Source organism: Plectropomus leopardus, chromosome 22 (genome assembly GCF_008729295.1).
Source record: "Plectropomus leopardus isolate mb chromosome 22, YSFRI_Pleo_2.0, whole genome shotgun sequence".
Classification (NCBI taxonomy): Eukaryota; Metazoa; Chordata; class Actinopteri; order Perciformes; family Serranidae; genus Plectropomus; species Plectropomus leopardus.
The window spans coordinates 12,143,072-12,164,029 of record NC_056484.1 but is presented as its reverse complement, the minus strand read 5'-3'; the positions used below and the strand labels follow the sequence as shown (position 1 = coordinate 12,164,029).

General features: G+C 39.8%; 1 protein-coding gene across 1 annotated transcript in view; it reads right to left on the bottom strand.

Annotated features, from left to right (window-relative positions):
* LOC121961159 (synapsin-3-like) overlaps positions 1 to 20,958 on the bottom strand; it is a 121,938-nt gene that overhangs the window by 60,181 nt on the left and 40,799 nt on the right. Inside the window, exons 4-6 of the mRNA XM_042511037.1 lie at positions 14,803 to 14,894; positions 1,121 to 1,277; positions 6 to 95 (exon numbers count right to left, since the gene is read on the bottom strand). Of these exons, the coding sequence (XP_042366971.1) occupies positions 6 to 95; positions 1,121 to 1,277; positions 14,803 to 14,894 (339 nt within the window). The remainder of the gene's footprint in view (positions 1 to 5; positions 96 to 1,120; positions 1,278 to 14,802; positions 14,895 to 20,958) is intronic.

The window sequence follows — 20,958 nt, the reverse complement described above, 5'->3', positions numbered from 1 at the left end:
CTCACCATTTGCATGTGGTTGGGATAGAAGGTTTGTTCATTCAGGGGAAATTTCTCAGGACCGAGGGAGTGGTAGAGCTTAATCATCTGAGAAAACTGCAAGCAGAAATGAACAAGACAGCCATATATCATCATTTAAGCAACGGAGGACATAAGAGGCTAGACAGAAATTTCACCTGTGTTCATAACACATTATTCGTAGTGGCCCCTGCTTATAAAATGTGACCCAGTACATTAGTTAAAACTCTGGACACCTGTTGCTCTTACAGGAAAAAATCTATTTCTGATTCTCTTACAATTTTCCTTTCTGGTGGACCTATGAGTACTTCTTCTTACCTGTCTTACCTACTTCAGTTAATGGGTTTGAACTTGTTGCATCCAGCTGTGCGTCAACGTAACACTTTTCTGCTACACTAGGTATAGAAAAGTTTCTCTACTATTACTTTTTTTCAGTGTGTGAGTACAGAATGTATACAGAATGGTGCAAAATGACATATACTGTCATATCGCCCAACCCTATGTAGTGTATTTTTTTATATTTATTGTTTATTTCGGATATTCAGAATATGTTGCTGTAATTTTGCAAAGAACCTGAAGATATTTATTTTGATATAATACATATTTAAAAGTTTGGGAACCAAGGAAAAGACTGATGTGTAAACAGTAAATTACCATTCTATAAGTAATCAATTGTCCATTACCTAATTTACAGGTTTTCACTGAGCATCAAACTAAAAAGAAAAATTGTGGCTAAACACATACGGTATGCTGTGTACAATAAGTACCTAAAATATGTGGGTAGTGCTAAATGAGCTACAACATAGAGAATTCCTTGCATTCTTTGCTCCTTTAAACTTACTCTGTTAGTGACAAGACTACAATTTTGAACCCATGCAGAGCCAAGCACTCACACTGTTTTTAAGGCAGTGTTGTATCTTTTTTTCTCTGAGTACAGAGTGAGTTATAATGTGTGGTAGTGGCTCCGCTGACTCCAGAGACAGGTGTTACAGCTCCCTTTAATAGCCCAAATAAATCAGTCGGGGGCCGCCGCCGAGGGAGGGACTCATGGCACCTTTGTGAGGGTTAAAGTAGAGCAAAGAAAGCCGTTAAAGACAGCTTACCACCCAAGGTTTACTGCAGAAGTTGTAGATGGAGAAGAGAGAGTTGCTGCTCGGGACGCCGCCGAAATGCAGGCCGATCACAAGGTTCCTGAAATCCTCACCAGGGATCATGCTGTAGGCGTGCTGGCGAATCAGGACAAAGTCTGGTTTGAAGGACCTGCAACAATACAGACGTGGAAATGAGTTTAGCACGGTTTGGATTTCCAATCTGCAAAGTTTTGTGAGTGAAAACTGACTTTTATGGTCTTCTATGGTAAAATGAAAGATGGTTAAAGTTGAGCAAATTGGCTTGATTTCTTTCAAAAACCGGGGAAAATAAGAAATGACCCCAAAATTAGCAAAAAGAAATTGTAAAAAGTACAAGAAAACTGCCTTAAAAAAAAAAGTAAAAAAAAAAAACAAGGCAATGACCTTAAAACGAATGATAATTCTGTAACATAAATTTGCATATTTAATTATGATAATTATAAAGATATTCATAGGCCGATATATGTGGTGGTAAATTTCCCTTTTTCTAGAGAGGGTGTTTTAAAATCATAGTTTCAGAAGGATCAACTCTCTGATGATAACTCTGACCTGACTGTGTTCAGGTTACGCATCTCTACCAGCTCAACCTGGGCCGACAGCTCTGTCAGCACATTCACACACTGGATCTGGGCCCTTGTGTTTACAGTCGAGGGCTGCATTATTCAGCGACTATGTTGGGCTGATGGGGTGAGGAAATGCTCCTCGGTGCACCTAATCTTTTTGGACCATCTATCCAATTAACACAGCCTAATCCTTCCTTTACAAACTGTGCTAGGAACAGAGCCAAGCGACCCATCAAGCACCTGGATTCCTCGTTTAAAGCAGCCCATATTTTACATTAATAAAGGTAGTTCACTTTGACTGCAGTTATGTTTTGCCTATTAATTTTTTCAGCTTTCATTCAGGCATTGCGCAACTGCATGTTTCATACTGCTGTCATTTATTGCACATGTTTCATGCTACTAAGTGTCACTGTAACATGCTATAAAGAGGCGGCACGGCCATGCAGAGGTCAACACTGCACATTTTCATGCATACCAATATATCCCCTGTTATTCCAAACATAACAATATTCTGAAATTGAAATGAGTTATTTAAATAGCATATTCCGTTTAAAATTAGGCTTTTTTTTCTGGAATTTAGCATTTTCTGTTTAAGACGTGGGAAATGCTATATTATTCAGGTCTTTAATACATTCAGAATATGCGTCTTCACTGAGGTTTTAATTGTAGTTGAGGACACATGGCCACGTTTGTTTACGGCTGGCTCTTTGTGTTGTCATTATGCGTCTACATTATGAAGGACTTGAATATCAACAGGTTTTAGGATGTGCAAATATCGAAACGCCGACCTTTTCACTAAGGTGGTTGAAGAAAGAAAAGAGGAAGGCTGAGTTTGCATGGTCCAACAAGTCTGCCACCAGTGAATTAAATCCTGAATTAAATCCTATTTTGGTGCAAAGAACCAAAATGACAAACAGCTCCAGCGGTTTTACCTTTCTATATTTTGACATAATAAAGAACACATCATTGGCGTATGCACGACAGCATGTAAAAGTGAGTATAAGTAGAATATTAATTTTCATTAGTTATGTAAACAGCTTTGTGGAAATATTGTCCTTTTCAGAATAAAGGCACAATCTGGGCTATTTTGTGTATGTAAACATACTTTTGCAGGAAGTGGGTTCTGGGTTTGAACCTGTCGGATGGCTGGGGCAGTTCTGTGTGCAGTTTGCATGTTCATGCGGATTTTCTCCATGCTCTCCAGCTTCCTTCCTACCACAACTTCCATCCCCCGCAACCCTTAACAGGGTAAGCTGTTACAGACGATGAAGGAATAAATATTTACAGACTACTGTAGGCAATGTAAGGGATGAGGGTACTAAGTAACCCCCAGCAGGTACTGCAAAAATAAAAGCAGACAGAGATCCGTTATGGAAAGTAGCAAACAAATGACTTACCCATATCAACTGTCAGTTAAACAGTTAAACTAAGCGGCCGTCATTCAGAAGTAACTGAAGTCCAGCAAACGTGATTCATATTTCTTTCAGGTGAAGGAGGTGGATATTATTCATGCTATTGTTTTCAGTTCATTCTCAGACATTTGCACGTCATACATGCACAATAGAAATATGTATACACACACACACACACACACACACAAACAAACAAACAGGATGTTCTCCGCTACAGGTTGGAAGGGTGAAATTACAGCCTGGCTCTCAAACAGGCTCTGGGTCCTCAAGTGTTGCTTATGTTAGAGAGCACGAACAGGACTGGGAGAACGACTGAGGAGTGATCTGGTCTCGGCGACAGAGCGACTACAGCTGTTCCTCCCTGCTGCTGCACTCAGCCACAGTGGCAGCAGACCAAAGACTCGGCTATTTATACTGGATGAAGCTGTTTATTGAGGCTCCAGAACCAAACCAGACTCAACAGTTCATGTGAAACACAAGTTTCTGATAAATACAGTACATTGGTCGATTTTTGTGTTACGTGCTGTTCCTAGCAAACATGCACAGTCACAGAGAACAACACTGGGGTTCAGAGGGTGCATGGGAAGTTTAACGATGCATGAGCCAAGGCGCCGACTTAAAGTAATTTATCTTGAGTATTTTCATTCAAATAAAAGTCTATTAAGTCACTATCTTTCACCAAATGAGCCTATGTCAATATTTATACATTCGAAGCATTGTGAACTGAGTGTAATATTTGCAGAAAAAATGTTGTGATAAATTACTGCTGATGCAAACTGAACATTTCCTACTGCTGTAGCTTTTTCACATTTAAAACTGTGAAACACGACTTCTAATATAAGGTGGTCACTGAAAAGCGCCATTTTTTTTCACTGAGATTAGCACTTAAGATAAAAACATATGAAAGTTTCATATCAGGGTTATAGTGACCAAAATGAGCAGGGTTATCAGTATTAAATGGGTATTGTTAGATTTGCTGAAAATGCTCCAAAAGTATTAAAATCATTTCACCAAGTCATATTGAAAACCACAAATAATATTCACATCCATTTACATTTTGTTTGCATGAGCATTAAAACAATAACATAGGAATGACCTTATGTGAAATATGAAAAGAAAAAATATCACTTGTTTAAAATACGTCTACAGCACAATGGTCATTTTCGGCATTTTTTGACAGCGGATCAGTTTGAAGGAACATGAAGGAGCAGCCAAACGTATCACTCCCGAGTCATCCCGTGTGCAACCTAAAATCAGATTGCGGTTGCTCACATAAATGGAAAAAGGCGAATCATTGCCTGACTTCTTTATTAAATTAACAACAATTGTTAATTATTACCAAATAACATTTTGTTTTAATGCCCCTTGAAATCATTGATCTGTAGCATTAAACTAGCATTTGCTGTAAACACCAGTAACTACAGCTGTCGGCCAGTTGACTAAAATCTTTGAGATTTTGCCACCTTAAAATACAGAGCAGCCTAAAACAAATTCATTGCTGCATCCAAGAGGAGAAATCCACCATCAAAAAGCCCTCCAATATAGATCAGCTGGGTTGAAGGCAAGATATTTCATTTCATTACAGTTAAAAAATGTATTTTCTCATTAAATTGTTTGTTCTATAAAATGACACAGTATAGTAAAAAAAAAAAGATTCAAAGGTGACATCCTTTCTGCTTGTTTGCTTTGTGCAGATGTACACTGGTTAAGACAACCTCTTATCCATCGTATCTATAATGGTCTGTTCACTATCATGAGCTGTACTGTTAGACAGCACAGGAAAACTGTTTTCTCTAACGATGCTAAGCACATACATGCACAAAACCATAGAGACTACACCTTTGTGCTACCTCATTACCGCAGAAAGGCCAGATGCAGAAGACATTCGGTTCGGTGGGATGGCTTTCACCGCGCTACGGTTAATGGAGCCCGTGCCCTATAGCAGCAGAGCATTACTGAGGTTTGTCACCCATTAACTTTGTTTTTCTGTCTCTTTACTCGAATTCGTTCTGCCGAATCAGGGCTCCCTACGGGTCGTGGATTACACTAAAGCGGCACATTTATGCTTTACGATCCGAAACACTCGGGCCCCACAGTCATCACTTCTCGGGCGATATGCTAATGCGCCCTTTGAATGGGTTATCGGTGGGCCAATAAAGGCTGATAACAGGCACTGATAGGGGAATAGCAGGGTTATAGATTAGGACATGAGGAGGGAATGGATCCATGTGGAATCATAAGCCCACTCATAACGCTTCAATAGTATATTGAGCAAGACAGGTACAGACATGCCGGAAAAAATATCCATCTTAACAAGTCATTCTTGAAGTCAAGTCAAATAAACCTGTGAAAAGGCTAAAATCATAGAACCTCTTCAGAACATTTGGATTCTTGAAAGGACTACTGAGTAATTTTCAACCTGGACCCTTTTTACCTTGTTTTTTGTGTCCAATACTGAGCAAGGCAAAGAAGGCAGGTGCGTAGTCTTAGAAGCAACAGTGCACTGTCAATGTAAATCCAATAAAAATGCTTGTTTTCGCAACTGACAAGATCATTGTTGTTTTAAGTGTCTGACAACATCATGTTAAGGATCCCTATCCTGTCTGTTAGTTATTGTCTTTCTGCAACAATTTAGTGAGACTAGATAAGATAAGATAAGATAAATGCTTTATTTCTTTGTCAGACACCCAAAATATAACACTCTGAGCCTGCCATTGGCAGAACGAGCACTTTCAGTGAACACACATGACAGTGCATGTCCAATCTGCCCCAGATTTCCCATGCTCGATACGAGTCCCGGCCTGAAGACATCTACATGGCAAAATTGAGTTGTAGTCATAGCGCCACCATCTCAAAGACATAGCACTTTTTATGATCTTTCAGCTCATTGTTTTGGATTTAACAACCTGCAACTTTAATTTTTTGGTTGAATCTAACATCTCTCACTGCCGTCATATCCAGATGCATTAGCCTGTTGTATTCTGTAAAAAAAAAAAAAAAAAAAGCTGTGATAAACACAGTGTATGCAATGTGTATACTGTATACTATGCAACAGTGCCAACAGGGTGTTTTCATCAGAATTCCAAGAGCAGAAAACTATTCAAACCCAAGACAATATGCTGCCACTTTGTTCCCCAGATATATTTATCATACAGAATCTCTGACCTTCTAATTGGCTCCACAGGGATGTCTGAATTGCAGGGAACATTTGTCTTTATACCGGCCCTGTGCCTGGCTCAAAGGCTGGTAAGGGCCTTATCATTCTCCCATCAGTCTGTCTCTCAATGATAAGGATAATCGGGGTAGAACTTGGCGGGAATGCCACAAATGTCAAACAGTACATACCGAGGATCAGTGCAGCACTCATACACAATGGTGCATTGTGCCAAACTGGCTCTCCGTCATCGGAGGGAAATGCACCTTGGAGAGAAAAATCTGTGCTTTCCTGTGACGAGGACAGACGGAAAAAAACTCTACATAGTATCACTAAATTATGTGAATTATACACAAAAAATGTACTCTTTTTGCTATGTAAAAAAAAAAAAAAAAAGTTCAACATTTTGGGAAATAAGCTTTTGTGAGAGGGCTATTAATCTTATATAATACAAAAATAATTTAAAAAAAAAAAAGTATAATTCCCAAATGTTGAACTTTAAAGCTTACTTTAGAGATGACAGTTTTAAAAGTATTTCAACGGTCAAAACTGATAGCACAACTTCTATAAACTGCCACAGAGACTGGACTTTAACTCTCACTCAGTTCTCTCTATTGTAACTTTCCTTCATCTTTCAGGCCAACAAAGGTACAGTATTATTATGTTAAAATTTTGCCTGGTGAAATATAATAACATAATAACTGTTGCAAATCCAAAGCAATTAAACTGATCATTTACATATGAGAAGGATTACCTTCTGGCCGCAGTGTAGCAGAGATCTCTCACTTTCAAGTAAGAAAATGTTTCATCCCGTCAAACATTAAACAAAGACATTACCTTTGGGGTTTCCTTTAATACTTAGTTTGGCGCTCTGCTAATGAAAACGTTGTATGCTTTTGTTAAATGATAAACATCATCAATCAGAAACGACTGGAGGGTTTCCAAACCCTCGTCACTTAATTCAATATAGTGAAAATCAACATTTTTGTTTATTTTAATTGGTGGATTGAGATCCACTTGGCTGACGGTGGGGAACAAATTAAAATGTTCAGAAAAGTTTGATCAAAGGTGAACTGAGTGGTTTTTGGAAAAGCACTCTTCGGCTGAAAAAGAGAGACTCTCATCCCTGAAAAATGCCACCATGGGTTGTTTGTACAAGGAGCTTATTACAACCCATTTTTAAGTTTAGTGTAGGCGGCAGCGACCTCTGGTTGTAATGAGGTCATGGCTAGGTGGTAGGTCGAGATTTGCAAAACTCTTGCAATATGCTTCAAAATATTCTTGTCTCACTGTTTAATGATGTGAAGTTAGAAAGAGTGACAAAGTCCCTTTACGGAGGCAGTTGGGGCAGCAGATAGGTGAAAAAAAACACAGGACTTTCACCCTAGAGACTGCTGTTAGTCCCTTGTTTGAAATACAAAGTCAACATTCAGTTACAAACATACATAATATCATGACATTGTGTCGTGTCATGTCGTGTCGTGTCGTGTCATACGATGCATGGTTTATGCTGGCCATAATGTCTCAGGCACAATCGTCACGGGACAGAAAATTATGTAATCATTCCTTTTGTGAAGTCTCAAAAAATTTGTGGCACATGGTAATCAACTTGTGAATTTTTGTAACAGGGCCCCCCCCATGCACGCTGTGCCTTCAAGGTCAAAGGCTGTTAATTACAAATAAACGGACAAATTTTTTTTTTAATGAAATAAAAGAATTGCATTATTATGAATGTCAATGTGATTTTAAGCATACATGCTGTCGGTGAACTGTTGAACGTTGATGTTCACTTCAGTTGCCAGGCACCCTACTTTGCAGGTAACATTCTTCCGATAGCACTTAGTGACTTCTTGGGCATTTCAGAGCATACTGCAACGAAAAACACATTGAGCATGAAAGCCTCTGTACATGCTTATAGCTTGCTTGTGATCTAATGAGGCCCACGCCATGGTGACAAAGCGATATTATGATGTTTAAAGAATTCTTTCACTTTTTGAAGGTTATGAAGTTTTACACACGAAAAAGGTCCAGAAAACAGTTCTCTGATTGCAATGTCCAAAGAACCCTGACGAACTCTTCCTCCTGTGTGTACAGTGACTCCTTGTAGCCTAGCATCATGCTGCGGTCCCCTGGCCTGGATCTAGGACTCCCTGTGGTTGTGGCTGTGGCTGTAGGACCCGTGGCTCCAGAGCGAGCTGGCAGTGGCTCAGATCCTGGGCGGTGGCCCGGTCAGGACTGCCAAAGCTCTGGATCGCCTCCAGTTGCAAATGTGCTCCAAGGTTCATCTCCACACCAAGACAGAACACAACAAAGGTCATGTCCAAAACAAAGAACGCACGCCAATGACCAAAACACCTCTAAATGGGAGAGGGTGTATCTTAGGCACATCTACTAGTAAAACAATTAGAGAATGTTTAGCTGTTCAACAACGTTTTTGTTGAGGATTTGGAGAAGAGTCCCATGGGAAGCAGATGGAATGAGGAAAGGAGCTGCAAGAGCGATAGAGCACCAAGTGACCTCTGGCAGGAGGGGAAATGAGTGTTGTTAGGAGTTTGAGTGAATTAGCGGGATCATTTGTATTCATGGCTATATTACAAAAGCAGGGATGGTGGAGTGGGCCTCTGTATGCTTTCATTACAGTCACAGCGCTCCTAAAGGAAACCACCCTCAGGCCTCTTAAAGCCATGTCTGAACTCAGTGTGTCTGTGAGTGGGATTTATTTGCTTGGTAACAAGATGAACCTGTCTGAGGTATTAGGTGTTGAGGCCGCTCCAGGCAGACAGTTTCTTTACTGATTAAAATGGACTTTCACACGGGTCAAGGGAAGGGGGGGTTAAGGCTTTTAAATGTGTGTGTGTGTGTGTGTGTGTGTGTGTGTGTGTGTGTGTGTGTGTGTGTGTATCGTCTTTGTGTGGTCTAAGCAGTAAATCGTCACCTCAGATAACCAAAGGAGGGGAGTCTTGTAGGGATTGGAAAGGAAAGCAACAAGGCCCCGTCTGGTAGCTTTCGGGACAGAAAATTAAATAGAAGGAGAGAGAAGAGAAAGAAATCAGACAGGGATCTGCTAATGTAATCTGGCTGTATCCCCCCTTCCACCTGTGGGGCAGAAAGTAGTGAGGAATGTGACGCCGATACGGCAGGCTGGGAACCACACACACAGCAAAAAATGCCCATCTGGGCAGGTATTTCACTAACTTGTTGAAGCCGATGACTGAATATAAAAGACGGACTCCACATTCTCCAACTGTACAAAAATAAAGCCAAGCTAGCCTGTACACAGGCGCTGCCATCTTCCATTGGTGATGGTTTTTGGAGACAGTCTGTGCAGTAGCAGCCACCACATTATGAAGTTCTCTCACCAGCCGACCAATCGCAAGTAGTGCCATTGATCGTTTGCATACTATTTGCACACACACTTGTCAATGATGATATTAAACTCCCTTTTTATAGCATCAAGTAACTAATTAGAACCAAAATTTATAAGAAAAAAGAACACTCAAAAATATATAAACACGTTAAGAACTACCTAAAATGACACCATCTTTGGTAAAAATGTATTTTGTGAGGTTTTAGGATGTTTCTAGGATTTCAGGACATTTGTGGGATTTTAAGACGTTCCTAGGATTTTAGGGTGTTTCTAGGATTTAAGGACATTTTTTAGGATTTTAAAACATTTCTAGGGCTTGTGGACATTTCTAGGATTTTAGGACATTTGGGAATCAGCCAGGAATCAGCCAGTCAGAATGAAGACAGAATGAAAACCCTATGATTATTTTACACACGTGTTTCATTACAAGTGTTGTTAAATTAATGATTGATTACCTTCTTAATCTTTGATGATGCTTAGAGATATCACTGCTAATGGCACATACTTATAATTGTGATGAATTAACAGTAATTCCAGGCCTAAAGACATAAATATTGATACTCACAGAGATTATTGATGGTGTGTCTACATACATTTATGGCTAACTGCGCGAGTGGAAATCAGGCCTGTGCACTGTCCTCAGTTTCACAGAGACTGATATTTATACAACACAACCATGTGTAAGCACAGCTAATAAATCAGATTTTAAAAAACATGCATACATAATGGGTGTTTGGCTTTTTGCACACACAGATTTTCATTGTGACCGTGTGCAAAGTTGTATGTATCTGACTTGAATTTTACTACTTCATATTACTCCCTAACTTTCCCCGCACATTTGTCTTGATAAGCTGAAGAGCCAAAACAACTACTGTAAATACATAGTTGCAAAAGAGCCTGGATGCTGGTTCCTGGTTCCAGGGCATAAAATAAAACGTGGAGTTTACAAGAGATTTTGCTACCACTACTGTATCTGCAACATGCAACGTGGCACGCACTGGACAGCCTACAGTACAGCAGAGTGACACGCCACAAGGTGCAGTAGTTATGGCGTGTTGATCGCTGCAATGCTGTAGTCAGCCCTTTGGCTTCTCTGCTCTCCGCTGCCAAAACCTCCACCAAGCTGCTCAGCTCCAAGTGGGAACACTGGTCTGGCTGAAAGACGGATCCCAGCAGCCAGCTTATGATAAGCCACAGAGCAATGTCTCTCTCGTCCATCATCCTTGCAGAGCTCCCAGTGTGATTAATAAAACCCGCTGATTAATTAGTGGTGATTAACTTTGGGGAGTTGGTGCGTTAACGGCCGGTGATTGAGGAGTTTACTGAGCTTGTTTTACTGTTGCATTAACTGGAGGTAGTTTTGGGTGGCAGCGAGATGGCTAAAATGTGGATGTAAAGTATATGTGAGGTGGAGGTTTTCCATCATGAAACACTGAACTTTCAGCAAAACAAACTTGGGAATTCAATAAAAAGCAATTATTGCTCTTAGAGGGCCTAATTAACACAAGCTGCTGAAATTATTGTACCTGTGAGGACACTGATACTGACACGAACATGGAATTTAAATGAAACAAGCTCAATTCAAGCCAAGCAAGTGGCTGGTTTCTTAAAGGGACAGTTCACCCCAAAATACATCTTACATGTAATGCTACTCATCTGTCTAGATTGTTTTGGTGTGAACTGCCAATATTGGAGATAACGGCTGCAGAGATGTCTGCCTTCTCTTGAATATAACAAAATAAGATGGCGCTCAGCCTGTAGTGCTCAAAGTACCAAAAAATATGTTTAAAAAAATATGCATGCTTCTTTCTGTCCTGTTACACTGTTGATGAATGTATTTAGGTAGACAGAAAATAGCTCCTTGAAAAACTGGGTCATGATTTCTGGAAAGAGGCATTTCTTTTTAGTTGTTTCAAATGTATTTTTTTGATGCATTGAGCACCAAAAGCCAAGTGCCATATAGTTCTATTAAACTGGAGAGAAGACAGAAATCTCTATGGCCCATATCTCCAACACTCACACTAAAACTATCTTGACTGCTAAATAATACTACAAGTAAGAGAAAAAAAATGTATTTCGATTTATGGGTGAGCTGTCCCCTTAAGTCACCATGTGACATCTATTGTCTCAATTCCATTATCTTTACCCATACAGGAGATTTATATTTGTAATGCACAAGTGAGAGAAACCTTACCACACAAACAACCCTGAAACCACAGAAGTGTGAGAAAGTGTGCTGCTGCAGAGGAGATGTGATCAGAGAGCATGCCTGTGGACAGAGGTTAGAGGTCAGAGCGACGAGAACATACACACCAACCATGACGTGGAAAAGCAGAGACCAGCTTTAAATATTCAGTACAGTGTGAAAGTGTGGGTGTGCATGTGAGCAACCCTGCTGTGATCACACACACGGGTAAATGTAATCAGACAGTGCATTTAGTTTCTATTACAACATTCTTCTAGCTGCGAATAAAATACACTGCTGTCTAGAAATAATTAGCTTTCACTGGCTATAGTCTAAGACGAAGATTTTAATCAGTTCACACCAGGGGGTTTTAAGTTGATCTTTTATCCAGAAAAACTTGCGGTGTCTAACCGCTATGCTTTATTAGTCATCAACCAATAAGACTGCGAGCTAGAAACAACCATTATACGACTTGCAGGCAAGTTCAGAGTCACAAGCAACAAGCTAAACCACAACAGTTTGGCAGTGAATATCTGCGTTTGTGAACGAGGCAGCAGTCAGACCATCTGCAGCCAATTTGGCCTCTCTATCATTACAGCAATATCACCAAAAAAATACTCGACCCACACAATAACCTCTGTGTCCGTTCTGACGACAGGTTGCATTGTGACATCAGCAGTACCACAGCTCCTTCTCTGTGACTACTCTCGCTTGATTTCACACTGCGTTGCACCGTGAGGCCGTTTCCAGGACAAATGCTACTTTCAACACTGATAAAGAAGTTATTTTGCAAAAACTGTGTGGAGTCGAGGCCAAAACACAGATTAGCTGATTATTCCCCAAGAAGGCTGGAATGAGGGCTGGTGGGCTGACACTGGATGGCATGTGCTCAGAGCTGATCTAATGGACCAATCAGGACACAGAAGACTGAAGAATAAGAAGCAGGGGACTGTTGAGAGTTTGCAGATATGCGGTATATTATCACTCTTAGCAGTGACAGTTGATGGCATGCTAGGTGTTGAGGGCAGAGCTACAATACAAGAACCAGATGAGAAAATAGACAGCTGAAAAAACAGGTTGAACTGTAGACCTAATTAAATAAATATGTAAACGTACTAACTACGTGCTAACTGAAGGCTAGTTACTTCACTGGTTTCTGGGTGGGGAGACTATGGTCAGGTTTTCAAGCATTTTTATTGAGAACAGCTGATGAGAGCTTTGTGAGAGACCCAAAGCAGTAAAGTTGCCGCCCAGAAAACCAAAACAATGAGCTGAAAGGTGCTAAAACCTTATGTAGTGCTGAGGGGAAACAGTCGGTAAATAATTACTCTGGCTTTTTCTGTAAGAGCAAAACCTTTCAAATTACATGTAGTCATGTGACCCATTGTTGATGCAAAAATTTTGATCGCAGCTGCTTTAATGTTGTGATTTCTGATTTGTTTTGTAAGTAGAAATGTTTTTTTTTTTTATGGCATTTATAATTTAGAGTGATGCCAAAGCATTAAGTCATCTTTTCCATCCAGATCAGCTGATTATCAGTGATCTCCTTGAGTGCCAACTTCACATAACAGGGCAGTCTATTTAAACACTCAGCTCCACGTGTCTCACTGCTGCTGCTGCTGCTGCTGCTACAGGAGCTGCTTACTGGCCAGAGGCCACCTCTGCCACTGCAAGATGATTTTTTTTCAGATCCATCTAAATGACCCAATGCCCAAAAATAGAAGAGAAACGACTTCGGTTTTCTGTTAAAATGAGACAACTTAGTCTTTGTTGTGATGACTGGCATCAAGGCAATGCATAAAGTCAGCCCAGTCTCCAGAATAAACTGTTGGCCTTGTACATTTCTGCAAACCACAGATACTTCACATTTGTATGTTTCATAAATATTGAATATTTCGAAAGTGATGTAGTATATGGGCTGACTTTGTCATCAGGAAGCGGAGGGGATGATAGATGACATGTCACCAAGATGAGATGCTTGCCAAACTGCAGACCACTGTTTGAAGCCTAAAAACAACAAAAGCAGTTCATTTTAGCAAATCATTGCTGCATTTCCAGCAGCTTTTTGGCCAGAAAATGTGGGTGTTTTTATAGTTACCCATTGCTGTGTTTTCACCTGGGAAAGTGCCAAGAAAAGCATTTTTCTTTAACTGAGACATTACTGGGTTTTATAGCCCTGATTGTGCCACCAAAAGCAGGTGTTTTAAGCCAAAACACAATCTTTTCCTAACTATAATGAAGATACTTTTGCGGCTATATAGAACTGTATAGATTCAATGCATCTACTAAAAAATAACATATAAATGTAACATATCTGTGGTTTGCAGAACCGTACAATGCCAAAATTTATTGGGTTGATAAAGTGCAAGCCATTGGCACCATGGTCAGCCCACAAAAGCTGTAATGAAAAGTTTTAACACTCAAAAACAATCTGATTTCTGCACAGTATCTGTGAACAGACAGGCCTGAATAGCTTCCTGGTTCCCAGAAGAGCTGGCATCGCTGCCAGTGACCTAATGTGAATTATTAGTCCTGTCAGAGCGCTGATCAGATTGCTTAACTAAAGCTCCTGGCTCCACATAACATGCATACTGAACATGCATTTTGCAGTATGGAGTAACATTATCATGATATAGTTAACTTCTGCTAAATCAGTCCACAAAAGCACATAAAATCAGTGGATTCGGTGACAAGCTTAAATTATTTAGATTTTTCATTTCTAACAGTATCACACAAAGTTTCCCACCTGGGTTAAAGTGGGGTAAGATGTATTTTTTCTTTTTTTTCCATGGCGTAATCACATTACAGCCTTGATTTCTCTGAGTGCAAGCAATGTTATATATACACAGTCATGCACAATGCCACCGAGAGAAAAGAACAGGAGTCTTTGTGCAGGCTCACTGAGGCAGATTACAGATTGCGTGGGCAAGTGCGTCAAAGGACTGGAGCTCTCTTTCGTCCTCGAGCGTCTTACCTGACCACTCTGGTGCCACCTTTGTTGACCTGCATGTCCACCATACATCCAGAGTTGACGTAGGAGGCCAAGTTAATCTCTGAGAACTCTGCCTGGGGAGCACAAAGAAAAAATACAAGATTATATGGCACATCCCACAATAGCATACTGTATAAGGTCAAGTTTGTCTACAGTCATTGAACTCCCTGACTGAGTGCTCGGACGCACAAAAGGTCTTTCCGACGTTGATGTGTTCATTTTAAAAAGAGTAAGTGAAAATGTTCGCTTATGTCTTCATAGCTCTCAGGAAAAGTACCTCTGACCCTCAATACTGTACACAAAAATGATTCTTTCAGGTTGACTTCATTTTACATTTCTGCATTTGTGCAGCAGAGAGAAAACGAGAAAAAGACAAGAGTCAGAGAGTTGGTGAGAGGAGGCAAATTGAGTTTTCCCCGGTCTGCAGCCTCCCGGACAGTGAGAGCCTTGTGAAAGGCTGTAGCCTGGCTACCTAATGACTCAGTCAAACTCCCAGAGATACTCCAAAGGAGGGGCGACAGTGGACTTCTGGGAATGGACTTTCTAGATGGACAAGGACCAGACAGGGACAATTTAATTTTACTGCTAATGATTGTCAATGAAGCCCCAAAAATATATTGATGTTAAAGCTCCTGACCAGATTTAGCTTTCCTGAAATTAACTCTTATTTTGTAACAATAATGATGGTATTTTCACACAAGTTTTCTATCTCAATAGTAACAGTACCAGTAGTGGTAAACGGCATAGGTTTGTTTTTTTTTCTATCCAACTGATTTTCATTCTAGCCTTTTTGTGATGTACAATATATTTACATATTTCTCCTCCATTGTTTTTGTTCAGTACTTTTACATGTAAAATGTAACAGTTTGTCTTTTTGGTAGGCTAGGCTGTCCGGCCCCCCTTTCACTGTGATTGGATCGCTGGGTAAAAAGTAACAGTGAAGACCTGACTGTTACAGTGGAACATTTTTAACTCTCAGCGATTACACAGAAATACAAAATATGTAGCACTAAGTGCAGAAAAGATGCTTAGCAGCTTGTAATGCAGCTGGTGCTTGTAGCATTGTGTAAATAATGAAAAAGGTCAAAATACGCTTTCCTTTTTGACTTATTGCCACCTTCCACATATTGTTCTTCCATTTTGGCAGGTTTTCTTCTTCTTTCTCTGGCATTTAACAGCAGGCTAGAAAACCTGTAAGCATATATGCTGCCCTGTCAAGTCTGTAAGTATTCGAGTACTGTCACATTTTCAGTTTTCTAATGAAATCTCTACAATGCAGACACATCCAAAGTCTGGCCTAGGGGCCAATTGATTTCCTCCCTCATACAGTTTGTTGACATGCATCAAGTAGGAACTATGCAGGTAGAAATTATGTGTTTTCATAAATTCACGATAAACAAGCAAACTGAACAGTTACCTAACAGCAGACATTTGCTGCTATGTACCAGACATGGCCACAGCAAAGAGGCGTAAAGTCGATAGTGAGGACAACATGTTTTCACTGAATGATGAAACACTTGAATTTGTTTCATTTGTATGGGATTTTTTTTTTTTTTTAAAACACTCAATGCGAGAAGTAGCTAGCCAAAGGCATTTTTCACATTATCTAATCTGGCTCCTGTTCAAAAAATTTGGACCCCTGCTACAACGTATAGCACAGTCATGGCTATTGGCTACATGTCCATAGTTTTTGCTACTAATATAACAATATCTTAATATATCTAAATGCTTAAGAAGCTGTTCTTGACTATGGTCTGGTTTACAGAGAATGGTTCAGGTCAAATTAACACATTGTTGTTGGATTACATCCCATATTCTCTGGCAGGGTCCACCTCGATACTGCATCATACTAAACTCCAGGTACAGGAAGCCCTGAAGGGAGGCGAAACAGCAGCCAGTTGACCTCAGACATGAAACACTGCCATTTGTTAGTCTTTACATCACCTTTATGTATGAGGAGTGACATTACTGTAGTGGATTTAATGGGCCCCAAACAAGCCGCCTGCTGATTCTTTGTGGAAAAACAAAAATTCAATTTGACACAACATGGTCGACTACCAAAGACAACACTACAAAAAGGACATGGCTGCACTTTGTCTGTGAGGACTCTGAACCTGATTCAGTCACTAACTCCCTCTGGACACTGCAGTGAAATATTACTCAAAGAAAAAAGGCATAATCAACTGCAAATGCCATCCACAGATGTGCCAAACTCAGACCAGGAGTTCAGCTTTGAACACAGAAACACACAAACACAATGCGTGGACAATCTGCTCCAAAAATTCTCGTAAATGCATCAATGTGTATCATAATAAGACATTATTACCGTATCAAATCTTAGCCTCTACAGCTTGGCTACAGTTATTCATGCTTTAGAAGGGATGACATGAAGTAGATAAGTTTGTTTTATTTACGGTGAAGAATAAAAAAAATAAAAATAATTTCCCACGGAAAAAATAATAATTTCCCACGGAAAAAATAATAATTTCCCACGGACACTCAGAGAACAATTTCACTTTTCAAAAGGATATACTGCATTTTGGAGCGAAGCCCTACACACATGTACAGCACACGGCCGATAGCATGTGGCTGTCAGCTAATCAAAGAAATATTTTTATGTCTGGAGGGCTAAAGGATTAAATCCTGGATTGACAAGGTAAATAAAGAAGAGAAAGCCTGATCGCACAGCATAAAATCCTTAGTAGATGGTTTGCTTTTCCAATTTTACAGCGACCAATATTGAAAAAACACACACAAAAAAAAACAACAAAAAAAATCAACACTTTTTTAACTTAAGGTTAACGACAATTTTGTCTGAATGTCCACTCCAGTAAAATGGTTAGAACTGGTTAGAAGTGGAGAAACACCTGGCTTTTGTTGGCGAGTTTCTTTGTGAGTTTTATTTTTATTTCTTTTGAAATTTATTTCTTTTTACCGTTTATTTTGAGATATTACAGTACAACTTTAAAAAAGGACATGTCTAAGCATTTGTAAGATTTTTAAAATACTGATTTAAGACATTTTAATACCAATTAAGGCCTTATTTTTATATTAATGAATTCAATGCCTTTTAAGACTTTTTAAGGACCCATGGGAACCCTGGTGTATGTGTGTTAAAGATGTGTTATAGGGTGATTGGAAGTGCTTTGAGTGGTTGCATAGACCAGAAAAGTGCTGTTTAAATACAGTCTATTTACCAGCATATGAATCATACAAATTTGTGATTTGCAAAAACATCAACAGACAGGCGGTGTAACACGTCTCATATGGATCAGCCATGAATAACGCCAACATGGATGGGAATGGAAGCAAATCCTTCAGCTGACCCTCTACTCAACTCAGCTCCTGCTAATTTGCATAGCAAGTTAAGTCACTTGTTATCTGCACATTCTCATACAGTGATCATCGTTTGAGACTTTAAGCCTGCTTTACATGGGCTTTCATCTACATAAAAAGGAAATATTATCAGGAATATTCTCTCGGAGATAAATTCCCCTTTCATCCAGCACTGTGGCCCGTGTAAACTCTGTATGGGGGAGTGAGTCGGTTTTGAAAAGAATGTGCCAACGTAACGAAACTGGGGGGGGGTTTGCCAAGCGAGAGAGAAAAAAAACACCCACCTCTTTTATTTATTGTGTTGCACTCTCAGAGGAGGAGCAGGGGGCGAGTAAATGCCGTAATCTTATTTAGGGGACAACGAGGCGCCACTCACACTTAATGTGCCTCAAGGACATGCACTTGGCTCCTGTCCTTTTCTCGGCTCTTCTCTTCTGATAGCTGCCTCTGAAAGAAACATCTGTGTGCTCAGCAGCACATGCCTCGCTCAAAAAGACTGCATATGCACGCGAACGTCTCCTGAAAACAAATCCCAAACACAGGGGCCTACGTTGACTTTTGCTGCAACCTGATAAAACCAGAGAGTGGGCAACATTTTGGCGAGGGCCGAGCATTACACGTCATCTCTGATTGGCTGTTTCTGGGTAAGAGGAGTGCTAACAACTGCTGTCATTGGGCAGTAATGGATGAAGTGGCTGGTGCGGGGCACAGGCCCAGAAGCCAGGACAGGAGGCTTTTCACAGCGCCATGGTTACCATCACGGTAACACATTCAGACACTTGTCTTGGAGCAGCCCTTGCCCTGGGAAAGGAAAACAGGAAGTGATACATGGCGCAACTGCGTCCAGAGCTCCATTTGTTGACCTGCATTCAGGCTGAATTAAGAAAAGTTTTCAGCTAATCTGTTAGGAAGAACAGAATTACGGGGGACTGTTTGGTTGCAATTAGGTTCAACCAAAGCTGAATTTTCCTCAGGCCTCTTCTGCGGTTTAAGTTTCTGCCAGCCAAAGTCACTCCCACTGCTCACTGATAGCTATTTGTTATTTATCATTTGTTTATTTACAACAGTGATACACAACTTTCGGGCCGCAGGCCAAATCTGGCCACCCAAACATTGTCTAACTCACAAATGATTCACAATGGGAATTCTTTGCTACCTCTAGTACACATACAGTGTGACAGAGTTTATAAAACAAAATCAAATTAGAGCTTGTTTTTTTTTTAAAAAAAGTCCCCCACCCCTCCAACAAAGGTCCTGGCTAAGCCCCTAATGTCCTAAAATGCTAGAAATGTACTAAATCCTAGAAATGTTCTAAAATTCTGAGAAACATCTTTAAAATCCTGGAATCGTCCTTAATATCCTGGAATTGTCTAAAATATTTGAAACATTCTGAAATCCTTGAAACGTCTTAAAACCCTAGACATGTCCTAAAATCCTGGAAACGTGCTAAAATCCTACACATCCTGAATTGCTAGAAACACATATGGGTCTACTGCGGCTGGCCCTTGGCCTCCTGTCATTTTGCAAAAGTGGGCCCCAAGCCAAGCAAGTTGGGCATCCCTGATGTACACTCATATCACCAAACTATAAATGTAAAACACATTTCTTTATTCCTCACCACCACAGGAGAACAGCTAATAAAAAAGAACTTAAATGAACACAATCCTTTCCTTGAAATAAAAATATCTCATACCTTACAAAAAAGGACTAAGGCACTGGTTACGCTTAGCCACAGCAATTTACAAGCAAGACTCTTTTATCCCTGCAGTGCCGTGTGCACTTTGTCCTGACTGCCAAGCCATGTGAACCTGTGGACAGTACAGTAAACACCACTTGACGGCAGCTCATTTGCAATCTTTGAGAGTATTTTTAGATTCGAGCTAACCAATGTCACTGAGGTTCAGGTGGTTAAGGTACCTTTTGTTTAGTCACAAGTAAAATAGTGAACCACGATCTTTTGTCCTTTAGTAAAAAAAAAAAAAAAAAAAGAGCGACTTCGAAGATCATGCTGCAATTCCAATTACAACCTGCAATGTTTTGTGGGAAGCACAACTAGAAAAAGTGAAATACTCTAAAGAAAGTGTTGTTGCTTACTGGTGCTGAAAATTGCATGTGTAAAAACTGTAAACAAGTCAAAATATGAATGATTTAAATGTGAAGTATAAAGAGTTGAAGTTTTCAAGCAAACCCTTTGAAACCTGAGCAAATTGGCTTTCTTTCAAAAACATGGGAAAAATTGGCAATAAGCAACAAGAAATTAGCAAGAAATTAATAGTTTGAGAAATTTCCCGAAAATGAACAAAAAGAAAGAAAAGTTAAAAAAAAAAAAAAGATGCGAAAATTACCTGAAAATTATAAATAAATACAAAATTCTGTGACATAATTTTAAAAATAGAATGATGAATATTGTTTTCTGGACATATTCACCCTTTTTTTTTAGATAATATCTAATAATCTCTCAATAGCTAATTTTCAAGTCATTTTCTTGTCACCTTCTACTAATTTTCTTTTGCATTTTCCCAGACATTTCTTGCCATGTTGCTCATTGCCTTTTATCCACATTTTTCAAAAGAGTTCAAACCAATTTTCCAAAGTCCCAGAGGTTTAAATGCTTGTAAAAGGTGTCTGATCTAAGCAACATAACTGATGTCAATCCAGGTTCTAAAGGGTTAAAGCACTGAAATAGTTAGTTTTCAGGTGAAGTGTAAGCATTTGAAGAAGTTAGGTCTTAAGGCCTTTGCAAACCAAGTCAGTACAGGCTTTGAGTGAAAAGACCTTGACAGCTGATAGTAGCTGAGATCA